The 26,015-nt window shown below is 50.2% G+C and overlaps 1 protein-coding gene across 2 annotated transcripts; it reads left to right on the top strand.

Annotated features, from left to right (window-relative positions):
* Positions 1-8,554: 8,554 nt before the first annotated feature.
* Positions 8,555-20,923, top strand: CLEC2L (C-type lectin domain family 2 member L). Of its 2 annotated transcripts, XM_080932065.1 has the most exons (5): positions 8,555-8,802; positions 14,270-14,344; positions 17,736-17,902; positions 18,558-18,658; positions 20,687-20,923. In XM_080932065.1, the coding sequence occupies exons 1-5, from the start codon at positions 8,622-8,624 to the stop codon at positions 20,796-20,798; spliced, it is 636 nt and encodes a 211-aa protein (XP_080788191.1). In that variant the 5' UTR covers positions 8,555-8,621; the 3' UTR covers positions 20,799-20,923. The 2 variants fall into 2 exon arrangements, with proteins under 2 accessions (XP_080788191.1, XP_080788192.1); XM_080932066.1 differs by lacking the exon at positions 14,270-14,344.
* The last annotated feature ends 5,092 nt before the right edge of the window (positions 20,924-26,015 follow it).

The following is a 26,015-nucleotide window of genomic DNA, read 5'->3' as shown; positions in this document are numbered from 1 at the left end:
CCTTTGTGCTGAATTACAAGGGTATACCACCGTACCAGCTGCTTCGTTTGCTTGTTTGTTTGTTTTTTAATGTTTTTCAAATGAGGGTTCTGGGAGTCGGACTCAGATCCTCCTGCATACAAGGCAGACGCTGTATCGTTTTATCCACTGAGTTCTGTACAGACGAGGGAAGTAAAGTCACAAAGAGGATAGATGGTTAAACCGTGTTATGAGTGTGAAGTGTCTCCCACAGGCGCGTGTGTTGTACATTTGTCATCAGCTTTGGACACTATTTTGGGGGGACTGTGAAACGTTTAGGAGGAGGAATCTGGCTGGAGGACACTGGTTGCAGGGTTGTGAGGTTGTGAGGTTGTACTGGTTCTGCTTCCTGGTCTACCAAGATGAGGACCAGCCACCGCATGCTCCTGCCTCTGTGTTGCTGAAGCTCTTCCACAACCGTGGTGGTTTATACCCCCAAATGGCAAACTCAAACCATCCTCCCTCCCTTAAGATGCTTCTTGTCTGGCATTTGGTCAGAATGATGAACGAAGCTAATACAGCAATGAAGCAAGAGACAGGGCTGGGATGTGACCTAAACACGGCTCTCACATCATAGGTTCTAACAGCCAAGCCTTTCTTCCTCCCTGCCTTTACTCTTCTGCCTCGTTCTCTAGAGTCACATGTAGCCCAAACTGCTCTGAAACTTGCTGTGTAGCCGAGGATGACCCTTATGCCTCCACCTCCTGAGAGATGGATAAATTTGTGCCTCCATGTCCGGTTTATGGGGCCACTGTGTGCCAGGCAGGCACCGCACAGATGTTCTATACCTCTTGCCTCCCGTAGGCTCCTCTAACCCATCCTTAGAATGCAGTCACCCTACAGCAGAGACCACAATGGAAGTCACTGGCTAGGGCCCTGCATCTAACATGGCCAGGAATGGAAGCTGACCCTGCGACATCTCTGGCTATTTGATTGCTCCATGTCATTGATGGGAGCTCCCAAGATGAGGGAGTCACAAAGGCTGGGCTTGCTGACCTCTTGGCCTTTACACCAATGAGGAGCAGAGTGTGACATAGACACCAAATGTAGCAGGACAGGCTGCTTTGTCCCTCCCTGGTGGCCCTTTCTTGCTTCCTATGTCCTTTACTCCACAGATTCTCTTTCTGTCCAAGTGCCCAAGAACAGTCTTTTGAGCACTGAGGGAAATTTGTAATGTTGCCCGTCGCTTTCAGCCCTCCTGACAAGCGTCTACCCGGCAGCCCCGGCAGCCCAGCTCACATCATTGGACTGAGCTCCTATGGTCACGTGCACAGCCAGCTCTGGGGCTGGAAAATCTCTTGGCCTCATCTATAAGAACCCCGGGTGACCATGGGTGACCCCTGTGTGTGCACCTCTGGGGTTGCACAAAGAGGCTGAGTGTCAGGGGCAGGCTGAGCATAAAGATGTGTGGGCACCACCTGGCATGGAAGGGAGGTAAAAGGAGTGTCAAGAAAGCGCAAGTGGCAGGCAGCCTGTGACCCAGAAGAACCAGACAAAGGTGTGGTTGCTAGGGAGACTTGTTCCAGAAAGATGAGTTATGGGCCAGAAAGAAAAACAAAGGCAAGGCCTCCTGAGGTTGAAAAGGCAGAGGCAAGCCTTTTCAGGAGAGAAGGCATTTCCTCAACTGCAGGAGGTACTTTCTATTTCAGTGGCTGCCCAAGAAAGGGAGACCTTGGAGGACCCATGGCTCCAAGTACTGTGTCATTCATCTATACTCACAGGGAGCTGGCAATGAGAATCAATTATCGTAAACAGACAAAGTATAATTGCATATATTTATGTGATACAAATAATATTATGGTACATATGTCTGTAGTTTGAAATGGTTTAGTCAAACCGATTATTATATCAAGTGCCTTAATTACATACTTCTCTTTTAAAATTATTTATTTATGTATTTTATGCATGAGTGCTCTGTCTGACAGAAGAGGGCATCAGATCCCATCACAGATGGTTGTGAGCCACCATGTGGTTGCTGGGAACTGAACTCAGGACCTCTGGAAGAGCAGTCAGTGCTCTTAACCGCTGAGCCATTTTTCCAGCTCCCTACTTATTCCTCTTTAAAAAATTAAAAAACAATCTTATTTATTTAGCATATGGGTGTTTGTCTACATATATGTCTGTGTACTATATACATGCCTGGTGTCTGAGAAGGTCAGAAGAGGTCATCAGATCCCCTAGAGCTGGAATTACATACAGATGATTGTGAGCCACCATGTGAATGCTGGGAATTGAACCTGTGTCCTCTGCAAGAGCATCCAGTGCTCTTAACTACTGAACCATCTTTCTGACCCTGATTACTTATGACATTTGATAAGAACACTTAAAACGTATGTTTTGATGCATGTGTGTGCATGTGTGTGTGTGCTTGTGTGTGTGTGTGTGTGTATGTGTCCCTGAGTGTGAGGGTGCCAGGGGACAGCCTTGGATGCTGTTCCTTAGGAGGCATACCCTTTAGTTTTTCCTGAGACAGGTCTTTTTCTGGCCTGGAGCTCTCTAGGCAGAGCGTCCGGCTGGGCAGTGAGCCCCAGGGATCCACGTGGCTCCTCCTCCCCAGTGCTGGGATGACAGGCATTGGTCATAGCACACAGATTTTAAATAATTCTAAGTGTGTTACCAAGAACTCCTTTTCTTAGCAGTTTTCCCCATTCATTTTAGTGTGCATGTATGTGTGTATGTGGAGGTGAGGCTGATGTCTAGAATTAATCTTGATTGTCCTTCCACCATATTCATTGAAGCAGAGCCTCTCAGGCAAACCCCAGAGTTTTATCCTATGGCTAATCTTGCTAGCTAGCTTGCTATAGGGATCCCTTGTCTCCTCTGCCTTCTGAAGCTGGAATTACAGCTCACTCAGCATTTATTTGGATCATGGGGATCTAAAGTCTGATCCTTTTCTTACATAGCAAATGGTTTGTTCATCGACCCATCCCCCCATTTCTCCTAGCAGTTTTGAAATCCAAACTTGATTGTGTGATTCAGCATTCTGCCATGTGATGGGTCTCAGAACACGGCAGTTCTCAGCCTGTGGGTCATGACTCCTTTGGGAGCCAAATGGCCCTTTCACAGGGGTCACCAAAGACCAGTGGAAAGCACCGATATTTACATTATAATTCATAATGATAGCAAAATTACAGTTATGAAGTAGCAACAACAATAATTTTGTGGGGCTGGAGAGATGGCTCAGTGGTTAAGAGCACTGACTGTTCTTCCAGAGGTCCTGAGTTCAATTCCCAGCAACCACATGGTGGCTCACAACCATCTGTGATGGGATTTGATGCCCTTGTCTGGTGTGTCTGAAGACAGCAACAGTGTGCTCATATATAATAAGTAAATTTTTCTTTGAAAGAATAGTTTTATAGTTGAGGGTCATCACAACATGAGGAACTGTATCAAGGGACGCAGCATTGGGACAGCTGAGAACCACTGCTCTAAAGGAAGTTTGTACTCTTGACCAACCAACCATTTCCAGTTCTCCTCGGTCCTGAGAATTTGGTTAGGAGCAGTCAGTCAGAGACTACAGATTTGTGCCAATCCATGACCACATCATAACCATCCTCCACATCTCTGTGAGGCTTTTCTCTGCCTGGGTTTCCCATCTTTCCCCTCCTCTTAACTTACAGGACGCATGTGAATGAGTTCTTCAGATTTTGTTACACATGGGTTTGTTACCCATCTGACCACTGGGACCCATCTGGTCTCCCGTGGAAACATGGAGGAGACAACTGTAGTAGCATCTCCTGGGTGAGTCGCTTGGCCTCTGATGATACCAGCACTGGATGGAAGGGCAGCCTGACGTCTCCAGCCCTGTCCAAAGGGAAACGCCTGAAATCTCCACACTGGCACTGTCCCCAACCCATGCGGACACACTTCTCCTGGTGCCCCCCCCCAGCATTTTCCCAAAAGCCAGTCCTTATTGCCCCCACTGAGGTGACCTGAGGCCTTATTAGGACACATTTATCCTCAGGATATCTCTCTCTCATCATTTTTATTGGCTATTCTATGTATTTAATTCAAATGTTATCCCTCTTTCCCCCTCTCCCGTACCCCCTTCCTCTTCCTCTTGCTTCCATGAAGGTGCTCCCTCTCCCAACCACCCTCTCCCACCTCAGCACCTTGGTGTTCCCCTACAGTGGGAGAACGAGCCTTCACTGGACCAAAGGCCTCTTCTCCCCTTGGTGCCAGAAACTGCTACCCTCTGCTGCATTTGCACCTGGAGCCATGGGTCTCTCCATGTGTACTCATTGGTTGGTGTTTTAGTCCCTGGGAGCTCTGGAGGGTTGGTTGGTTGATATTGTTGTTCTTCCCATGGGGTTGCAAACCCTTTCAGATCTTTCAGTCCTTTTTCTAGCTCCTCCATTGGGGATCCAGTACAGGATGTATTCCAGTGACCATTTTTTCTGAGACTTCTGACAACCTGTGCTATGTGAGGCCGTTCACACCTTGACATTGTGTGCTGTTTCAATCAGTCATTGTGAGCTGGAAGTGCAGGGCCTCCTCCCTTTGCATATTTGTTTTTTATATAATATTGTATATTAAAATATGAATTATTCACCAGCATCAGAAATGGAGTCATTTCTCATCTCGTCTCATCCTCTGGAAAACTGGGGCACATTGACCCCACTAGCGAGCACCTTCCAACCTGAGGTGACACCTAGTGTCCTGTCTGTCCTGGAGGCTTGGCTTTTGCAAATCTGTATTCTCCATGGTCCTGCTAACCGAGGTGTCTCAGAAATGTTCAGTACTCACAGGAAAAGATGCACCAGGCTGGGGGGCAAGATAGTGGGCTGAAATGAACACCATTCATTTCTTTTGCAGATTTGTGAATCATGGGCAATTCTTTCAGCAGGCTTTGCTCACAACTCCTTGCCTACAGGACTTTGATGGATCAGAGAACAAGACAGTATGGAGATAGGGTTAACCTGTGCTACCAATATAAGGTTCTTTAGGGATTATGGAGGTGTTGGGGTAGAAAAGGGAGGGTGCCTAGAGGCTCTGCTGAGGTGAGGAACATTCATTCTGTTTGGGCAAGTCAAGAGGTCTGGGGCTTCTTAAGGTAGCAGGGTTTATTACTCAGTGACCATGGGGCTGTGTGGCTGAGCAGCTGGGAGAGGCAGAGTCGGAAGAAGAGTTTTGAAAGTTGAAATGGAATTTCCTATCATCCCAGTGGGATGGTGACCCAAAATTATACTTCAGCTGATTTAAAAGAAGACAAGGGAATGCCTTCCCCTGCCCCCAGCTCTGGGTTTGTGGGCCAGGACTCACAGTTACATAACAGTGGGAGGAGACAGTCATAGTCTGAGACACAAGGAGAAACATAGGGACGTCTGGCACAGAGCCTTCTAGACATAGGGGTGTGCCTCTGAATAGAGAGCAATGGGAACCTGCTCCGAGGGACAAGGAGTGGGGCTGGGGCATATATTTCGAATCATCTCTCTCTCTCTCTCTCTCTCTCTCTCTCTCTGTGTGTGTATGTGTGTGTGTGTACACATGTATATAGGTCAGAGGATAACTTGTGGAATTTGATTTTTGCCTTCCACCACATGGAACTGAACTTATGTCCTCAGTTTTAGCAGCAAGTGCCTCTACCTGCTGAGCCATCTCGCCAGCCCACTAAGACCTCCGCTCCTCATGCCCACCTCCGTTCTGATCAAGCATGTCTAGCAGTGTGTGATGGAAATATGGATGCTCTTGTGTCCAGTGCAGGACTCTTGCATCTGAGGCTCTTGTCTGCAGAGGCTCAGCAGCCTACTACTCCTGGGTCACACCCAGGACCACAGAACGTGCTTGTTCTGCAGGGCCAGTTGGTGCTGATGTAGCCTCCCATGACCCAGAGAAGGGTCAACCTAGGAACTGTGTCTCATCGGCACTACCTCAGTGGCTGTGGCCATGACAAGGTGGTCCCTGTGAACTTGGCAATTCCTCACTGGCTGAGGCCTCGTCTGAGTTTGGGTACCTCAGAGCAGTTGATCGAGATCAAACAGTTTTGGGGCAGTGGTCCCCGAAGGCATTGGGATGAAGGGGTCTATTAGAGGTTGGTTGCGAGGACTCCTTGTTTGGAAGTCTGCAGGTCAGGGCTGGAATGCTGCTGAGTCAGCCCTCCTGTCACAGCTGAGCTACTCTGGCCTTGTCACATCTGTTTAGCTCAACTATTCACAGCAAGAGCTGTCTTGCTGACCCTCTGCTCCGGAGCTAACTTTCCTATGATCCTGGTCGTTGCCTACTCTGCCCTAACGTGTTTGGTGCTTCCTGTTTGGAGCGTTGATGTTGGTTTTCCACTTAGGTGCTTCTCCAGAGAGGTGGAGAATGTTCTCAGAGCTAAAGTAGGGAAAATGGCCAATCTTAATCCAGGTGGCTTAAGGGGCTCTGTGCCTGACATTCACTTTCCACCTCCTCCTAACACAACTCCTGCATCACCATCACCATCATCAACACCACCACCACTATCACCATCATCACTACCATCACCTTCACCACCATCACTACCATCACCACCACTATCACCATCATCACCACCACTATCACCATCACCACCTCTACCACCATCACCTTTACCACCATCACTACCACCACCATCATCACCACCACCACTATCACCATCATCACCACTATCACCTTCACCACCATCACTACCACCACCATCAACACCACCACCACTATCACCAACATCACTACCATCACCTTCACCACCATCACTACCATCACCACCACTATCACCATCATCACCACCACTATCACCATCACCACCTCTACCACCATCACCTTCACCACCATCACTACCACCGCCATCACCACCTCTACCACCATCACCTTCACCACCCTCACTACCACCACCATCAGCACCACCACCACCACTATCACCATCACCACCACCATTACCACCATCATCACCACCATCACCATCCACACAGGGTCTTTAGCTCTGACTGCCCTTGAACTAACCATGTAATCAAGAATTACCTTGAATAACACCCAGTTAATAAGGTCTCAGGGACAGAACCCAGGGCTTTGTGCATACGAGGTATCTCAGCTACCTATTGCTGCGAAGACACATCATGACCAACACACACACAGGAGTTTATAGAAATCTTACAATTCCAGGGGATTAGAATCCAGAGCCATCCCGGCAGGAGCAGAGAATGGTCCATCCTGGAAGCTGAGGCTATGGTAGATCCCTAGAGGTTAGGAAAGGTCAGAGAACACTTGACTGACATGCCTCACATCTCCATGTCAACCACATGTCTGCCATGGCTGCTTCGGAAACTTCCTTGGCCCTTTTGATGGGCTATTTCTTGAGACAGAACCTCGCTATACATTTCAGTTTGGCCTCGGTCTTCGTAGTCCACCCAGGCTGACCTTGAACTCTCAGTTCTTCTGCTTTGTGTCCCAAGCAGCTAGATGGCAGGCTCGGGCTCCCATGCCCGGCTGAGCTTTGGGCCTCCTTAATTCCATTCTCAACTCACTGGGAAGGGAGTCAGCTACAGCTTGACAAGTTCCTGCAGCTTAGCTAGGTTGGGACTACACATACTTGTAATTCCAGCACTTGGGAGGAAAGGGCAGGGGGACAGTTGCTGGAGGCTAGCCTGGTCTACTTCGAGCTCCAGGAAAGCCAGAGTTATATAGTGAGATTCAGTTTCAAAATTCCCAGAAGAGAGGCAGAGGGGGTGACTCAGTAGGTAGAGTGCTTGTGGCACAGGCCTAAAGAAGTTCCAATCCCTGGTGTCCATGGGCCCAGCAGTGGGGCGCAGATACAGACCTATCTCTGGAGCAGATTGGCCAGCTCATTTTAGCTAAATTGGTGGGCCCTAGGTTTAGTGAGGGAACCTGGCTCAAACAAACAAACAAAAACAAACAAAAAAGAGAGATGGTATCAAGTGTGGTGGTGTATGACTTTAATCTCAGCACATAAGGGGCAGAGACAGGCCACTAGCCATCATAGGTTTAGGGCTGTATAGTGAGATCCTCTATTTAAAAAAAAAAAAAAAAAAAAAAAAAAGTGGAGAGTAAATATACCAAACGAAGACCTCCGGCTTCCATGTGCAAACGTGGACATTTATACATAAACCAAAAATATGGAGAAAAGTTCCTGAACTGTAATAGATGGTCTGCATCGCTCTCTGGTTGAAGCGCGGCGGAATGTTTCTCTTAGCTACTGAGATTTTGGGGGACAAATCCCGGCCCCCATCCGTCTCCCCTGCCTTCAGGGCACCCCAGGAGCAGACTTCCCAGGGCCTTGTCTAGAGACCCCTCCACCACACACACACTTTAGAAGATGCCCAGCAGCAGCCTCCGGAGGAGCACCTTGGCTCACAGCCATCCTGGCCTCAGCGGGTGGCGGGGCTGGTGACCTGGGCTGTCCTCCCTCCCCGCAACCCCGCCCGCGGTCGCGGCTCCTCCCCCGCGCGGGACTCGGCGCGCAGGCTGCGGCGCGCACGGCGGGGACCGGAGCGTCTCCGGGCGCGGGGAGCCGGGCTCAGCCCCGGCCTGCGGACGCCGCGGCCCCGGAGCACCAAGCCGGCCTGGGGGGCCCGCGGGGCGTGCGCAGCGCCGAGTGCGCGTGGGGCCGGGCTCCGCTGCCGGGTGCAGGAGCGCGCGCGCGTCGCGGCATGGAGCCGGCCCGGGAGCCCCCCGCGCGCACCCGCCCGCCGCCCCCCGCCGCTCGCCCCGCGCCCGCTGCGCCCAGGCCGCGCTCTCCAGCCGAGGCAGAAGCCCGTGGCCCGGAGGGGCTGCTGAGACGATCCGGGTCTGGCTACGAGGGCAGCACCAGCTGGAAGGCGGCCTTGGAGGGTAAGCGTGCAGCCTTCCATCCCCCTGCCTCCGACCCAGGACCCAGGAAGTGGCCAGTCACCTTGACAGCTCGCAGAGGGGCGATCTGGAGAATTCGTTCGTATCAGGGCAGGCAGATGTCACTTTGGGAGGGGGAAAGGACCCCTGGGGACCATCTCAGGTCACTGCTTTGACAAATCTTTGCAGCCAAATCCCTCTTTGACCTTGGAGCACGCTTCATGCTCCAAACCTTAGTTGGGTCCGACCTGAAGCACCTGCAAGGCATCCTGAATCTCTAGTTGAAAAAAACACTGGGTGCTTCATAAAAGCAAAAGCTTTGATACCCGAGGTGGTGCCTGCACCCGCGGGGGTGGGAGGGCCGGACTGCTGGTGATGGGGCTGTTGGAGAGGAAACCCCAAAGGACCTTTCTAAAGATGTTGAGGTGCCATGGACTCCTTCTTGTTATACTGGCTCAGGGAGTGACCTCAGGCTATCTAGAAGACAGCGAGGGAAGAGACTTCATCCAGTTTACAAGCTCTTTTAGGAAACTTAGGTTGGCATCCGGTGAGAGGTGCTCCTGAGATGCTGGAGTTGGACACAGGGAAGGTCAGCTTCCAGGCACTTCTTACACTCCTACCAGTAGGAACCGGGTCGCAGTAACTAGGGGCAGAGCCAGAGGAGGGCATCTCAGAGTGGGTGATCTTTCAGGGGCGTGGAACAGTCCGGAGAGGGTGCACAAGGTCAAGGAAGAGGAGGTGGCTGGAATTAGCCAGTCCCTTGTGGATAACGGAAGCCTAGGGTGCTGGGTGCTAATGAGGGCATGGGGGTGGGGGAGGGGATATGAGAGAGAATATGAGAGGGAGAATATGAGAGAGAGATATCTGAGGGACCACCCAGGCCAGGCTACAGAAGTTTTTTTTTTTTTTGTTTATTTGTTTGTTTCTGTTTTGTTTTGTTTTTTGTTTTTGTTTGTTTGAAGGAGCTGTTGAGGGGTTAAGACGGCGGATCTGCTTGGGGATGCCCTGCCATGGAAGGCTGGTCAGTAAGGAAGGCGGGTAGTGGTTCTGAAGGGACAAAGCCACGTGTGTCCAGATAGGTGATGGGAGGCAGAGGATGGAGGGCCTTGGGCTGGAGTCTGTGTACCAGGGCCAGGCACTGTCTGTGGAGCGCTGTGCAGACTCTGATGAAGCCTGACAGTGGTTAGGAACCATGGTGGTAGAGACAGTTTCCCCAAATGCAAGGCTTAACAAAGGACCACCAGAAGCTCCGGTGGGATAAAGGCTAGCCAACCCTTCTGGGATTCGTGCTTCTGGCCGGTGGTTGGGTTTTCCCTGTGACCTAAGCTTGCCTCCTGCCTAAAGTATTTCTTGTGTTATGCCCTGCCTAGTCTGTATTTCTTCATGTTTTGGTAAGTATTTGAAAGGGTCAGCTCTAACCTATACCCGTAACATGCTGGGTAGGGCTATTTCAGGGAAGTGTGGCTCGGTGGCTCTGGCCTTACCTTTGGCCCTGAATGTATTGACTCTTGTCCTCCGCCTGCCAGCGTGGCTGACTGACCCTGCTCATCCGGTGATGAAGAGGGCACACACTGGGATGGAGGAAAGCAGGAAGCTCTCTGGTGGTCCAGCACACCACCGTTTTTGGCATCTTTTTGTAGTCCTGCTTTGTGTCATCTGAACTGGTATAGCTCCCTACCGATGTCAACGCTGTTCTTTTGGTCTCTCTGCACACCACCTGTCCCCTCCCCCACACCACCACCATGGCTCTTGGGTGCTCTGCATCTTGGCCTGCTGACTGTGCTACAGGACTTTTTGGTTCTGTTGGTGCCCTGCCTCCATCCAAAGAGCAGAGCCCAGGGGTTGGGACTTGTTCTCACCAGTGGCTGCCACCCTATGGGAGCTTTGAGTTGACTTGTTCTTTCTATGGTGCTGAGACGCCATCTTGGGCCCTGGGCATATTTCCTCCAGCCCTCACAGAGACCCCAGAACAGGTGTAGAGTCAGTTTGGTGAGGTACAAAGAGACAGTAAATGTGAGCTACTGTCCCGGAGTTTCCTGGCCTGTCAGTCACATCATGATTTCCACCTCAGGTCTGGAGTGTAGGTTCGGTTGTGGTGGCTTCTTTCTCAGCCCCCTAAACATAGCGCCTAAAAGCCTGGGTGAGGGGTCCAGGGAGCAGAGCAGGGAGGACCAGCCGCTCTGATGGAGTCTTTTGAGTTGAGGTTGCCTCTCACTTCAGGGCATTCACTTCATAATAGCGTATGGGTTGTCCTGGGGGCCCAGCGGGCATGCAGCCTCTGCTTAGTCTGACCCCCATCTTGATAGAAAGCAGAGGAAATGATAGATTTGAGTCCCCAGAGGTACCTGTACTTCTGTCCTTGCCCCATGCTGCTGAAACCCACCTATGGGGCAGGGTGTGGGCTTTGGTTATACTTTGACTCGCTGCTCCGCCCTTAATGAGAGGATCAGCCCTGGAGAGGACGTGGAGAGATCGTTAACTACCTCACTCAAGGACATGCTGGCCACCAACACATGAAACCGCCAAGGGATTTGCATGCCTCTGCTAGGAAAAGCTTGTCCCTCTTCCCGTGTGACCGAGGACACTGGGCTCAGAGGGGCTTACTGGAGAGACTCCAGCTGCACTTTCTGAGCACACAGTTCTCCTCTCTTGCCCTCTCAGCAGAGACTGCCGTGCTCTGGAGGGGCAGCCCCCCCAAAAGCTTGAGAGAATTGGAGAGCGTCAGTCAGAAGGCTGAGGTCTAGAGGACCATCCTCAGTGAACAGTTAGCGCTGCAAATAGAAACCAGACAGGTTGTCCTGGGGAAGGCTGTGGCCATGAATCTGTCCTTCCATCAGTGAAGGCTGATAAAACTGTCCCAGCGTGCCTTGCTGGGGTCTGAAAGCCCTGAAGGTGATTCAAGATAGAGCTATTTCTAGATTTGGAACTGAGACTTGGGCACAGTGTTCTGGGTGAGAGAGGGGACAGAGTGACTTTGCGTACCTCAGGCTATATAGAGTTCTCAGTGGTCACCAATTCTGAATTTTTAATGTTGAAAGTTTTTTTTTTATTAGGCACAAACCCACAATTTCCTGATCAAAACCACACTCATGCATTTGGCAAAAGCTACCTAAAATTTAAAAAATTACCAAGCTCCACGTCTGAGCATTTTAGATAGGAAGGATTACACTGGGCAGGCTGTGTCCCACATGGTTTAGACGTCAGCTATGGGTCTTTTTTACGACTGGGTAGAGGGGGATCTATTTTGGATGAAGATCCAAGGTTTTCCCGTCATTCTTTCTAATACCAATGCATTCAGAAGCCCAGATAACCTGCACCTGTAAACCCTAGATTATGTAGGTGGGCCACTGCACAGTGGAATGATTATTTGGTTAGATGCTTGTGAAAAGTTGAATTATACTCACAGCACAAGAGCCCTGGTGAGACCTGACTTCCAGAACGTCAGACTTAGACAGACACAGACACAGTCTAGAAGGCCATATGCTAAGGATGAATGAGGATGAGGTGATAAAGTCATGGGCTTTCAGCAAGGCACCAGAGGGTAGGATGACTCAAGCAAGGCTTTCCTGAGGAGTCAAAGGCGGCATGGTTCTGCTAGCATCTCCATGTTTGCGCTCTGGTTCTTAACCGTGTGAGAGGACACCTTATGTTTGAAGCCACCCAGGTGATGGCACTTAGGTATGAGATCTTGGGAAACAGGTGCTACATTGACTTCAACTGCCTACCCTAGGCCTCTAGGAGGCGACAGTGAACGGTGTCTGGAGTCCTGGGCTGTCCTGTCCACACTGCAGTGTTGAGAGGAAGCATCTCCACGTGGGTACACACGTACACAGCCTCTTTTTCTGCTGAGTTCCCGTGAATTGTAAGGCTATCTGAGGATAGATACTACATTCAGTGTAGTATTTGGAATTTCGGCCTGAACTGTGCCAAGCAATGACCGAGTCTTAATTTAGGAACCCAAAGGACCTGGGAAAGTTCTAACACAAAGGAGCTTAAGGCTGGTCGTCATAGTGGTGCCAAATACAACTCACCATGTGGAGTACATATGTGCCTCCTTAGCAGCCACAGGGCTCCAGTACCCGGAACCTTCATCAGACCCCAAATGGCGTATTTCCATAGACTCTTTTCACGTCTTATATGCCTTAATGGTCTCCAAATTCAAAAGAAGTGTTTGCGAATGCTTGTTAGACAACACAAACACCTTTAAAGTTCCGAAGAAACTATACTATTATACCCCAAACTATAATACTTAGCCCAGAGTACTATTCACCATGGGGATTAATTTGTTTGGAGTTATGGGATACACTCATGCGCATGCACGCGTGTGCACACACACAGAGTGTGTGCATGGGATTTGGCTCTGGATCTGGAGTTAGTGGTAGTTGTGAGCCTCCTAAGTTTGGTGCTGAAAGTGAATTTAAGTTTTCTGTAAGAACAGTTCACGCCCTCCACAACTGAGTCATCTCTCTGACCTTGTACTTCCTCTGGGGGCAGGTGCTAAGATGTGTGCTTTATCAGGATGAAGAAGCAAACTACAAAAGAGCAGACATGGGAGAGGAATGGAGGAGGAGGAGGAGGAGGAGGAGGAAGAAGAAGAAACCAACAACCAACTAACCAACCTAGGATTGGGGCAGAGAAACTCTCAGGTCACTGGTTCAGGGAGACTCCAGCCAGGGTGGCTGAAGGCTACAAATCAGGCTAGAGCAGGTCAGATGCCACATCTTTGAGACAATTGCTTTGGATCGAATGTAATTTCCTTCCAATATTCGCATGCTGAATTCATAAGCACCAATGGGAGGTCTCCCAATGTATCTGTACATTTAGTAGTCAAGACAGTAGCAAAAGCCAAGCGAAAAAGTTTAAAAGAGGCGTCCGTGCCTGCAAGTGTGTTGTAGACAATGGTAACAATGGCTAGACAGTAGTGAGAGCCACAAGCTTTGCACAGCCAGCTGTGCCAGCAAGCCAAGCTGTGGCTCCACCGCTCTGTGGAGTCCTCTCCATTCCCTCCAAACATCATGTGTCCTCCACACGCCTCACCTCAGCACATGCATCCAACCAGCCCGAATCCTTTGAAGCAGCAGCAAACTGCAGCGCGCCACCAGAAGTTCTTCTGGTGTTTCTCTCTATGGAGTCCCGACAAATGGAGTTCAACTATGCAGTGTCAGGCGGACCAATACATGCATGTCATTAACAAAGAAGCCTGCATAACGTGTCCTTTCACGTGCTTGCTTTGGCAGAACCTCCTCTCTCCAGTGTCAGTCTCAACCAAATGTCTGCCTTAACCTTTCCAGCCTGTGTCCTGTTAAAGAAACGTTCCTTCATGTGTTTGCTCCTGCAAAACACCATCCAACCAACTTTCCAAAGAACCCTAAGTTTCCACTTCACACCCCGCCCCCACCCAAGCAGGCTCTTGCGTTAGGACTTGGCATCAGGGTGGCAGCCGATGCTAAGGCGTTTGTCTTCTCCTTAGATACCACCACGCGCCTTCTGCTGGGAGCCATTGCGGTCCTGCTGTTTGCCATTCTGGTGGTGATGAGCATCCTAGGTGAGTGTGCGGGTCAGAGTGTGTTGGCCGTGTGGTTTCTGCACGCCCAGCCCCGTGTGTCTAACTAGGTAAATTCCTGTGCGTACCGGGAACTCAGAGTGGGGGCGGGGATAGTAAATTAGAAATTGAGTGGCAGGTTAATAATTGCAGTCTATAGTAATACAGTCCCGTGTGGACTGTCCACACCTCCTTCACTGTCCTCACAGGAAGCAGTGGTGCTGAGGAATTAGTTCATAAATGCTGTGGGCATGAGGAACAGGCTACATTAGGGAAGCAATGCCTCTTGGGGGTGATAATTTAGAGGTACGAGGCTTTAAATGTCACATTTATTCAGCCAACACGCATTGAGCCTTGCTACATATAAGATCATAGTGTTGTTGGGGTTAGGGAGGGGTAGGCGGGTGGGGGAAAGGATTGGAGGAAAAGGAGTTTCCCCTGCATACTTTGGAGCAGAATACTCTGGTTGCTACACAGGAATCATTTTAAGGGGAAAGGCTTGCAAGCCTGGAGGGCTGCCTGGTGCTGGCTCTGAATGGGGATTTGATTGACCTTGACTGACCTTGTTAGACTTGGCCTCTGTGGGGTTTGTAGATGTGATGGAAAGGTTTTTAAAAATGTTTTTCTTTTTTGGGGGGGCAGTCTGATGTAGCTCATGTTTGGCCTTGAATTTCCTGTGTTGTTGTTGTGCCTGACTGCTTTTTACCGCCCAGTGCTGAGATTAAAGGGATCGTGTGCCACTTTAGGTCAAGCTCCTGTGTGCCGCCTCACCCGGCTTACAGAATGCTGGGCTCGGACTGAGGGCCTGTGCGTGCTAGGCAAGCACCTCGCTACTGAACTACGTCCACACCTTTAAGGATTTCATTTTTATTATTTTATGTGCTGCTGTGGGGGCTGGGAACCAAACTCAGGTCCTCAGCAAGAGCAGCCTGGGGCCACCTCTCCAGGCGCTTCAGTCTTTAGAAAGCAGTTAGGCTGGGAGTAGGTAGCCTCATCAAAATGGTGGAACTCCACAAACACCATCAGTTTCTACCAAGGTGTCCCTGGTCCAGCTTGTTTGACAAGCAGAGGGCCTGAGTGTGCTCTCAGGCCGAGCAGCCACTGGACCAGATTGCCTTTGCCTAGAATAAGGCTACAAGAGGGATAGCCTTCCTTCTTGTCCTTGGTCAGGAGGTCAGGGAATGTGTGCTGGTTTGGTTCTTCTAGCAAACCTCAGCTGTCTCTCAGGAGAAGCCAGGAAAGTAGCCACACCACAGCCAGCATTCCCAGGTAGAGCTGAGTCAGTGGGTAGGTGTGCCTATGTGTAAGTGTGTTTGTGTGTTTGTGAGTGTGCCTGTGTGTGTGAGTGTGCCTATGTGTGTGTGTGCCTGTGTGTGTGCCTGTGTGTGAGTGAGTGTGCCTGTGTGTGTGTGAGAGTGTGCCTGTGTGTGTGAGTGTGCCAGTAGTGAATCTGTGTCCATGGGGCAGTAGGTCCACAGGACACTGTAGCTCCTTGGGTAATATAGTGTATTCTTGACCCTACCTTACTCAGTATTTTAATTGTTGATTTGTATGAAGAAAAGACTAAACACATGCTCATGGAATTAGAAATGAACAAAAATCCATGTGATGGATGGGGGAAAGCAGTCCAGGTTAAAATTTACCCTTAGGGCCTGCATAGTGGTACACACCTGTTACTCCAGGACTGGAGATGTGTATGCAGGATGATCGGGAGTTCAAGGTCAGCCTTAGAGAATTTAAAGTCAGCTTTGGCTATACGAGACTGTGTCAAAATCCAAAACTAAAGCTTACCTTCAAAGTATCAAATGAGCCGGACACCATGGCCTGATTGTGGAAGTCAGAGGCAGGCAGATCTCTGTGGGTTTGAGGCCAGTCTGGTCTACATAGTGGGGTCCTGGCCAGCCAGGGCTAACTAGTGAAACCAAACCTTGAATGAGCCCGAGAGACAGAACAAAGCTATACAAAGAAGTACTGGTTTGGGATTAGTTCTGGTCTCCAGGAGGCTCAGAATAGAAGTAAGCAAAAGAAAGAGGTCTTGGAGGATCGACAAACGAGGGGGGGGGGGGGAAGGGGGAGGAGAGAGAGAGAGACTGCATGTCTGTGTTTCTCTCTGCATGTCTGTCTTTATGCGAGTGTGTCTTTGTGTATGTCTCTCTCTGTGTGTGAGTGTATCTGCATTATAGCTGTGTGTCTATGTGTGCTGTGAATGTATGTTTGTGTATTTGAGCATGTCTGTGTTGTGTGTCTGTGTATGAGTGTCTGTATGTGTATCTGTGTGTCTGTTATGTTTGTGTGTGTATGTCTGTGTGCATGAGTGTGTCTGTATGTCAGTATTTGTATGTGAGTATCTGTATGTGAATGTCTATGTGTGTGCCTGTGTGTGAGAGAGTGCCTATGTGTAAGTGTGCCTATGTGTGTGAGTGTGCCTGTGTGTGTGCCTGTGTATGAGTGAGTGTGCCTGTGTGTGTGTGAGTGTGCCTGTGTGTGTTGAGTGTGCCAGTGAGTGTGCCTGTGTGTGTGTGAGTGTGCCTGTGTGTGTGTGTCTGTGTGTGTGAGTGTGCCTGTGTGTGTGAGTATGTCTGTGTGTGTATGTGTGAGTGTGCCAGTGAGTGTGTCTGTGTATATGTCTGTGTGTGTATCTGTATGCTACAGATGCCTGATGATGGCATGGGGATCCCTAGAACTGGAGTTGCAGACAGGTTTGAGCTGCCATGTAAGTACTAGGAATCGAACCCACACTGTTTGGAAGAGCAGCAAGTGCTCTTAACCTCAGGCTATTTCTCCATCCCCCAAATAAAACACACACACACACATACACATTTATAGTTAGTGGTGGGGTCACTGGTGTAGAATTCAGACAAGTTGCAGGAGTTTGTTTTCTTCCTTCACTTTGTGGGTTCCAGGGATGTGGCTCAGGTTGTAAGGCTTGGGGCGTCTTTACTCGCTGAGCTCTCTTCCTGACTCGGGGCTCACGTTTTAAAAGGAATTTTCCACACGCTGAGTGATTGGAGCCTCCTTATGAGTGGCATGCAGTCCTGCCAGGCCTACCCTGGCTGCTGAGATGTGGCCTTCAGGTCTGTTTCTGGTCTGAGTTTTTAGGGTTAGGAGAGGTATTACCTTGTGTTTGCCCCTGGACTGTCCCCCATGATGACACACTGGCGAGCTTTCTCAGGGCTCCTCTTCTTATCCATTTCATCTGGAGCCATCAGCAGTGTCTCTGAGGGGTATTGAGGTCCAGAGAGATGGGGAGAGCTGTGAGAAGAGGACCGGGGCATGCTGGGAACATGGAAGTGGACCGGGGCATGCTGGGAACATGGAAGTGGACCGGGGCATGCTGGGAACATGGAAGTGGGCAGGCACACTCGCGGACCTCGGCCCCTTCTTCCTCCCCAAGCTTCCAAGGGCTGCATCAAGTGTGAGACGCCCTGCCCGGAGGACTGGCTGCTCTACGGGAGGAAATGCTACTACTTCTCGGAGGAGCCTAGAGACTGGAATACCGGAAGGCAGTACTGCCACACCCACGAGGCGGCGCTGGCCGTGATCCAAAGCCAGAAAGAACTGGTGAGCACGTGATCCGGACCCTCAGGCCCATGGCCAACTCTAATGGGACATCCACACCCAAATAGAGCAACCTGTCCAGTCACTCAGCCGCCTCACAGACAGGGGTCCCCTGGATCTGAACTCAGGGTGAAGAGGGGGAATTCGAGGTTCAAACACACCTGTCCGGTGTGAAAGGTGTCCTCATTTCGGACCGTGTAAACCGGGCCGCCATCTCTCAGCTAGCATGCCCAGCTGTTTTGCCAACAGCAGGGTCAAAGAGACAGAATCCCCGAGTCTCTAGGTTATTTTGGACTCTGCACACAGTACTGCAGACTTCTAAGAAATCAACTTCCGTTTGCCTGCGAAGCGCAGTATTTCTGTGTCATTTGAGAAAGTTCCAGAAGTACAGGTAGGATAACCTCCCAGGGGTGAACCGGCCAGGAATCTAACATATCCAGCCGGCTACCCCCAAACTCCCGGCTTCTTAGCCAAGGCAAGCTGGGGGATTGGGACCCTTTTCAGGCTGTGTGGACATCTGGGGCAGGCCCAAGGACCCTTCATCCTCCCATTAAAGCGACACATTCTCTCGGTCCCTCCCAGTCCCATCCTTGGCTAGGGCCACGCCCCAGTGGCAAAACCACACTCTATGCCCGGGTTTCTCTCTTTTCCTTTGCAGGAATTTATGTTCAAGTTCACACGGAGGGAACCGTGGATCGGCCTGCGCAGAGTTGGGGATGACTTCCACTGGGTCAACGGGGACCCATTTGACCCAGACACGTGAGCTGAGGTTCTATTTTCTAGATGGGGGAAGGTGTAAGCCCTGGAGGCAGCTCTCAGAGAGAGAGACACGTGGCTTTGTGCGAGCTAGAGATACTATAAGTCTTTAGAGGCAAGTAGGGGTCTGGGGCTTCACTTTCCTAAGACCAGCCTGGTTTGGTGGCCTTGCTGTACACAGAGCTTCATAGTGAAAGGTGCAGACGTGGTAAAAATAAAAATGTGGTAACCTTTTATCCGGCACTACTGCTGGCACCAGTAGAGCCACATGGCACTGCGGGTTATCTTTATTTCAGCGGCTCCATGCTGCCCCCAAGTTCTCTCAGACCCAGGCGGACCATGAGCCGCCCTCTTTCAGCTGTCTCCTTGCCACCTGGAAACTTTGTTCACATTCCTCACAGCCTGGTCAAATCATGACTCAATAATCGATAATTTGTCAATCAGAATTATATGTTAAATTCTCAATCCACAATACACCCACCCAATAAGTTTACAGCCATTTGACAAAGATGTAAACCGCCCACCTAGAGAAGACAAATTGACCCCTGGACACTCTTAGAAATAATCATATCTACCTATCGCCAATTAAGAGCACCTGTATCTAGAACCGCCTCCTTTGGCTCCATCTTGATTCTCCTTTCTCCTTCCCTTCGCCTTACCAAAACTTTGTCCCCACCCCATTCTCTACCATCCAATCATGTATCTCTATGACCTAACTAGTGCCAGCCCTCACCTGCATATAGACATCAACCTACACAGACTCCCTCTATCTGTGACTACCCCATCTATACCAACCCCTATTGGCCAGAACTTAGTCACGTACTCGTATCTGGTTGCAAGGGATGATGGGAGGTTCTGTAGGTAGTGAGCCCCGAATACTGTGCTATGGAAGACAGGAGCTCTGTGTTTCAGAATTCATCAAGCTATGTGCAGTGAATTCTAAGCCGTGCAACCCCTTTCTTCCAGTGTGACCCCCATTACTAGGGTTGTTCTGTCAGTCCCTGTGAGGATGACTATATTCAGCCTGTGTTTCCTGACACTGTGTGCTGTCAGGGTGTTAGTTGAGTAGGGTGCAGAGCCGACATGCTGTTTAGAAGCTGGCTGCCCTGGGGACAGGTAGGGACACACGCAGCCTTGAGGGATAATGAAAGGTGGCTCTTGGTGCAAGCAGGGTTCTGGGGGAGGCAAGGTGGGCAGAGGGTGGCTCTGAATTAGTCACCTTAGAGCTGATCCTGGAAGGATAGAATCAGGGCACAGGAGGCAGGGAGTATCAGTGTGTGAGTGTGTGGAACAGTTCCAGTGGCTGGAGCACAGAGCCGGGTCAGTGGAGGACCAAGCCAGAAAGATGCACCAGTGTCTGTCTTGGAAGATACTGCTATGATGACTTGAGGGAGGGACAGGTCAAAGGGTTCTTAGGACCATGTGTGATGGTCTGCATGGGAGCACCTGTAATAGGCTTCATGGGAGCACCTGTGATGGTCTGCATGGGAGCACCTGTGATGGTCTGCATGGGAGCACCTGTAATAGGCTTCATGGGAGCACCTGTGATGGTCTGCATGGGAGCACCTGTGATGGCTGCATGGGAGCACCTGTAATAGGCTTCATGGGAGCACCTGTGATGGTCTTCATGGGAGCATCTGTGATGGCTTCATGGGAGCACCTGTGATGGTCTGCATGGGAGCACCTGTGATGGTCTTCATGGGAGCATCTGTGATGGCTTCATGGGAGCACCTGTGATGGTCTGCATGGGAGCACCTGTGATGGTCTTCATGGGAGCACCTGTGATGGCTGCATGGGAGCACCAGTGATGGCTTCATGGGAGCATCTGTGATGGCTTCATGGGAGCACCTGTGATGGCTTCATGGGAGCACCTGTGATGGCTGCATGGGAGCACCAGTGATGGCTGCATGGGAGCACCTGTGATGGCTGCATGGGAGCACCTGTGATGGCTTCATGTGAGCACCTGTGATGGCTGCATGGGAGCACCTGTGATGGCTTCATGTGAGCACCTGCTCTTTTCTCTTCTACCAGATTCACCATCTCGGGTATGGGGGAGTGCGTCTTTGTGGAGCCCACCAGGCTGGTGTCAACAGAGTGTCTGACAACCCGTCCTTGGGTGTGCAGCAAGATGGCCTACACGTGATGTGGCTCAGGCTGGAGGTGGCCTCTGTGCCCAGGCCCAAGGGCAGTGTCTGTTCTACAACCTGCTTCCAACAGGAGCTGCCACCCTCTCTGAATGAAAGTAGTGGGGAGGGTGGCCTCTGTCACTGTCCCCTTTCAGGCTCCAGAGCTCTGAAAGGCCTTGGTTCCTGGTCTCTCTTGTCCCCGGGCAGGTCCTGTGGCCTAGCAATTATATCTCATATGCTAAGTAGTGTAGACATCTCGCCCCATACACACAAGCACACATGTGTACACACACAAACAACACACATGCAGGCTCTTCTTAGCAGGTCACCCTTCCTTGGCTCTGCCTGGAACTTTTCCCACTGCAGCCCTGGTGCTTCTGGGCAGATGGGGGCTGACGTGAGTTGTATGCCTTTTGGCCTAGCCTCCTTCCCTTCCCAGTGGCTTCTCTGAGACTGCTGGGTGAGACAGGCAGGCACAGCTCCCTCCCCGCCTTGGAGAGAACAGCCCGCAGCTGGAGGCCGCTGTCTGTCCTCCCTGCCTTCCCAGGGTCCTCAGGCAGGACCCCTGCTGTGCTGTGGTGCTGTCATATTGGTCACTAATGGAATAAAGACATGACTGTATCTTCTGAGTCTGCTGGTATTTGTTCCAGGGTCGCAGGTTGGGGATGAGCAGAGGGGTAGAGGGGCCACCAGAAAGATGCACTTGTCCCAATGTGACAAGAGGCATTGTGTTGGAACCTAAGGTGGAAAAATAAGCTACAAAATGGAACACACTTCCCAGTTAGGCATCATTTAACGTTGGTGGTGGCTGTGTGGAGGCCGGACTCCATTCTGGTACCTTCATTACTAACTAACTCAACATGGCAAATGTTCATTCATACCTATTGTGCTGGCTTGTTTTATGTCAACTTGACACAAACTAGAGTCTTCTAAGTGGATGGAGTTCAGCTGAGGAAATGCTTCCATAAGATTGGGCTGTAGGCAAGCCTATATGGAACTTTCTTAATTAGTGATTAATGGGGGAGGGCCCAGCCCATTGCTGGTGGTACCATCCCTGAACGGGTGGTTCTGGGTTCTATAAGAAAGCAGGCTGAGTAAACTATGGGGAGCAATCCAGTAAGTAATACTCCTCTGTGGCCTCTGAATCAGTTCCTGTCTCCAGGTTCCTGTCCTGCTTGAGTTCCTGCCCTGACTTCCTTCAGTGATGAACAGGGATGTGGAAATTTAAGTCTAATAAACCCTTTTCTTCCCAGCTTGCTTTGGGTCTTGGTATTTCATCACAGCAATAGAAACCCTAAACAAGACAAATTCTACCAGGATTTGGAGGTGTTGCTGTGACAGACCTATGTGTGTTTAGGGAGGATTGTGGAAAAATGTGGAAACTGGGCTGGAAAAGCCATGAAAGGTCCAGAGCTTGGTGAGCTGTTCTGTAGGAGCTTGAAGACAAGAATGTTGACAGTGATAGAGACAGTGGAGGTGCAGATTTCCCAGGGGGACATTTGGGAGTCCCTTAAGTACTCTATCAGGACCTTGTGCCATTTTGAGTTGAGCTTCTTTAGGCAGCTATAGCTGAAGAATCAGTTGGCGGTGGTTAAGAAGAGACCAGCATCAGTCAGGCGTCAGGTGAAATTTTCAGGGTCAGCACACAGAGCTGAAGGCGGCCAAGGTTGTACCTCCAGCTGGCAGCTAAACTGGTTCTCCAATAAAGGTCTCCCAGGTGGTACTGGTTTTGAAGGCATGAGGGGTCGTGGAGAGCAGCTTGTTCCTGTGAGAGGCTGGGAGAGGCCACTGGAGAAGGTACAACAGTGGGAATTCCAGGACTAAAGCGGCCATACTTCAGTGCCGTGGGACAGTTGCCAAGGGCAGCAGCAGCTATGGAGTGGAAGCGGCCTGAGACCGAGGCAGGTATGTGTGGCAGGCCCTCTGGACCCTGGAAGATGGTGAGTGAATCTCATTGTGCAGAGTTATGCATGCTGTTAGAGTTTGGTTCAGGTTGTGACTGTGTCCTGGATATTCCCTCTTGAAATAAGAAAGCATTTATTTTTTATTTTACTGGAGCCCATAGTTGAGAGACTTTGGACTTTGAAGAGATTTTAGAGTTTCACAAAGTCTTTGGGTTTTAAAAGAGACTAGATATTTTACAGAGGCTGAGCTCTTAGAGCGGTTGAATTTCTAAAGACGGTGGGACTTCTAAAGTTATTTATGTTTTATATTGCAATTGTTTTATTAACAAGCCATCTTGCTTGGGTGGTGGTGGCTAACCCCTTTATGTCAGAATTTGGGGTGCAGAGGCAGGCAGCTTGAAGCCAGCCTAGTCTACACAGCATGTTCCAGGATGGCTAGGGCTATGCAGAAAAACCCTATCTTGAAAAGCGAACCAACCAAATGAACAAACAAAAAACAAATCAAGCAAAAAATTGAGGCAGGAGTGGTTCCAACTGGAAAGTGACATGTTTGCTTTTAAGTTGACATAGTGGCTAAGTTCTATGCCCACTTGACATGTTAGAGCCATCAGAGAGGAGGGGACCTCAAATACTTCCACAGGCTGTGGGCCGGCAAGCCCTAGAGGTTATCTTAATTACCGATTGTTGGGGGGAGGGGCTAGCTCATTGTGGATGATGCCACCCTTAGGTCCTGGGTTCTATAAGAAAGCAGGCAGGACAGGTCATGAGGAGAAAGCCATTTCTACTCATTTCTGTTGTTTTCTGCATGCCTCCTAGGTATTTCTTCAAATATGGGGAAGTTGCATCTTCATGGGAAGTCAGTGACAGGGCAGGATGCTGGACCAAATGGCCAGGGAACTCTGGGGTGTCCTTCACTTATTAGAGTGGTGAAGGGCCATGCTAGGCACCTGGTAGTGTCTCACCCCAAATCTCCGGAAGAGCTTAAGAGTTCAGAGAAGAAGAGCCTGCTACCTTTACTTACTAAATGCCTACCAGGCTAGCCAGCCAGCTTGGTGGTTAAAAGCACTCATGATTCTTGTAAGAGGACCTGGGTTCAGGACCCAGCACCTATATGGTGGCTCACAACAGCAGGTAACAACTCTCAGTCCAGGGGATCTATGGTGATTTGAATAGGAATGGCCCCCGCAGACTCTTGTATCTGAATGCTTGGTCATTAGAGAGTGGCACTACTTGACAGGGATTAGGAGGTGTGGCTTTGTTGGAAGGAGTGTGTTACTGGAAGTAAGTTTTGTGGTCTCAAGGGCCCAAGTCAGGCCTAGTGGCTCTCTCTCTTCTTGCTGGCTGCAGATCCAGATGTATCATGTCTGCTTGTGTGCCACATGCTTCCTACCCTGAGGATCATGGACTAACCGTCTGAAACTGTAAGTCAGCCCCAGTTAAATGCTTCCATCCACAAATATTGCCATGGTCATGGCGTCTCCCATAGCAGTAGAACATTGACTGAGACATGGTCCGGTGCCTTTGCAGGCACTATCACGGGATGCACAGATGTTACATACAGGCAAAACACTTCTATACATAATTCAAGAACAAATGTAATTTAAAAGAGTTCAAAGTCCAATGCTGGGGCTTTAAGGCCACTAGACAAAAAAGCTTTCCTAACCTTGGGTTTATCTTGGGACCTCTGGCTCCCGAGTCGCCAATATTTAGGAATAAAAAATTCCTACCCTTATCTGTTCATAGCAGGGAAGAAATTCCAGGTGAACTAAACATGCCTCGCTTTCTTCAGTGACACTGGGACAGAAAGGAGTGTGTCCCCATGTGTAAGGTCTGAGCTGGTTCCCTGCACTGTGCTTGCTGTGGCCACGCAGCTAGATGGGGCAGCCTCAAACCAGACTAGCGGTCTCCGACCCCAGGCTGTAGGGGCTCCCCCCCCCCCCCCCCCCCCCCCCCGGCAGCCTTTCCCCTGGCTCACCTCTCAGCTCTTGGCTGGTAGCTTTCCTTTTGGGAGTGACTCTTGGAGTTGAGTGTACCTAAAATTGAGAGGCTCAGTCACCTTAGGCAATTTCCAACCCCACACCAGCCTGGGCCTCAGAATTCCCAGAGCAGGCAAGGCCTCTGTGCAGGAAGGTGGGCTTTGGGGTGACAGAAGGCGCTAAAGGAAGACTTAGGGTGGGCCAGGGGTAATTTCTTCTCTTCCTCGTGGACAGGAAGGAGTGTCTGTTGACATAGGGCCACCAGAGGGGAAACCTAAGCGCTTTTAGACTTAAAAATTCTATCTGTCCATCTACCATCCATCCTGTTCCCCCAACCTCCATGCCTCCAGACAGGGATTCTCTGTGTAGCCCTGGATGTCCTGGAATTGCTCAGTCAAACAGGCTAGCCTTGAACTCAGAGATGGGCATGTGCCACGTGCCCGTTTAGTGTGAAACAGGCTAGAGGCAGAATAATTACAAAGGGATGCCCATCGACAGTCCACTGGCTTGCAGAAGTTCTGAAACCCATCACCCTGGGGTGTGAAGTCCAGATTCTGGGGAGGCCAGGCCAGGAATTTCCTCATGGACTCTGATTTTTTCCCTTGGGCCGGGGAGGTTCTTCTTTGTTAGTTGGTTGTGCTGACAGGTCCCCTACCCTATGGAGTCTTTCTGTTCTGTTCTGTCAGTTGTAGGCTGCCTGGTTCTAGCTACAACCTGCCTGAGGGTTCTGGGACATAAGCAAACAGCTGGAAACATTCCTAAACTGTAGTGCCAGCTTGAGGTTCCCATGACAACGCTACCTCCTCAGAGATGCAAATGCTTTTGATCCTCTGCACCCATCACAGGTCCTTTCCAGGTTTTCAGAGCTGCCTACTTCTTTTTCTTCCTCAGTGGCTCTGTCTGTGCTTTGCGATTAGCCTATTGGTTCAGTCGTCAAGGACCTGGCAATGGCGAGAGCTCGCACACACACACACACACACACACACACACACTTACACACATACACTCACACACACTTACACACATACATTCACACACACATTCACACACACACTCACACACATACATCCATACACACACTCACACACACATTCACACACACTCACACATACATTCACACACACATACATTCACACACACATACATTTACACACACATTCACACACACACACACATACATCCATACACACACACACTCACACACACATTCACACACACTCACACATACATTCACACACACATACATTCACACACACATTCACACACACACACACACATACATCCATACACACACACTCACACATACATTCACACACACATTCACACACACATTCACACACACACATACATCCAT

This window comes from Micromys minutus (assembly GCF_963924665.1).
Source record: "Micromys minutus genome assembly, chromosome: 18".
Classification (NCBI taxonomy): Eukaryota; Metazoa; Chordata; class Mammalia; order Rodentia; family Muridae; genus Micromys; species Micromys minutus.
This window is presented reverse-complemented; position numbering and strand designations above follow the sequence as displayed.

Bases quoted from the DNA above. Each gene is read 5' to 3' on its own strand.
- CLEC2L (XM_080932065.1), top strand. From the start codon at position 8,622: ATGGAGCCGGCCCGGGAGCCCCCCGCGCGCACCCGCCCGCCGCCCCCC. The intron at 8,803-14,269 runs GTAAGCGTGCAG...TCTTCTCCTTAG, and splicing joins CTGGAAGGCGGCCTTGGAGG to ATACCACCACGCGCCTTCTG. The intron at 17,903-18,557 runs GTGAGCACGTGA...TTTCCTTTGCAG, and splicing joins TCCAAAGCCAGAAAGAACTG to GAATTTATGTTCAAGTTCAC.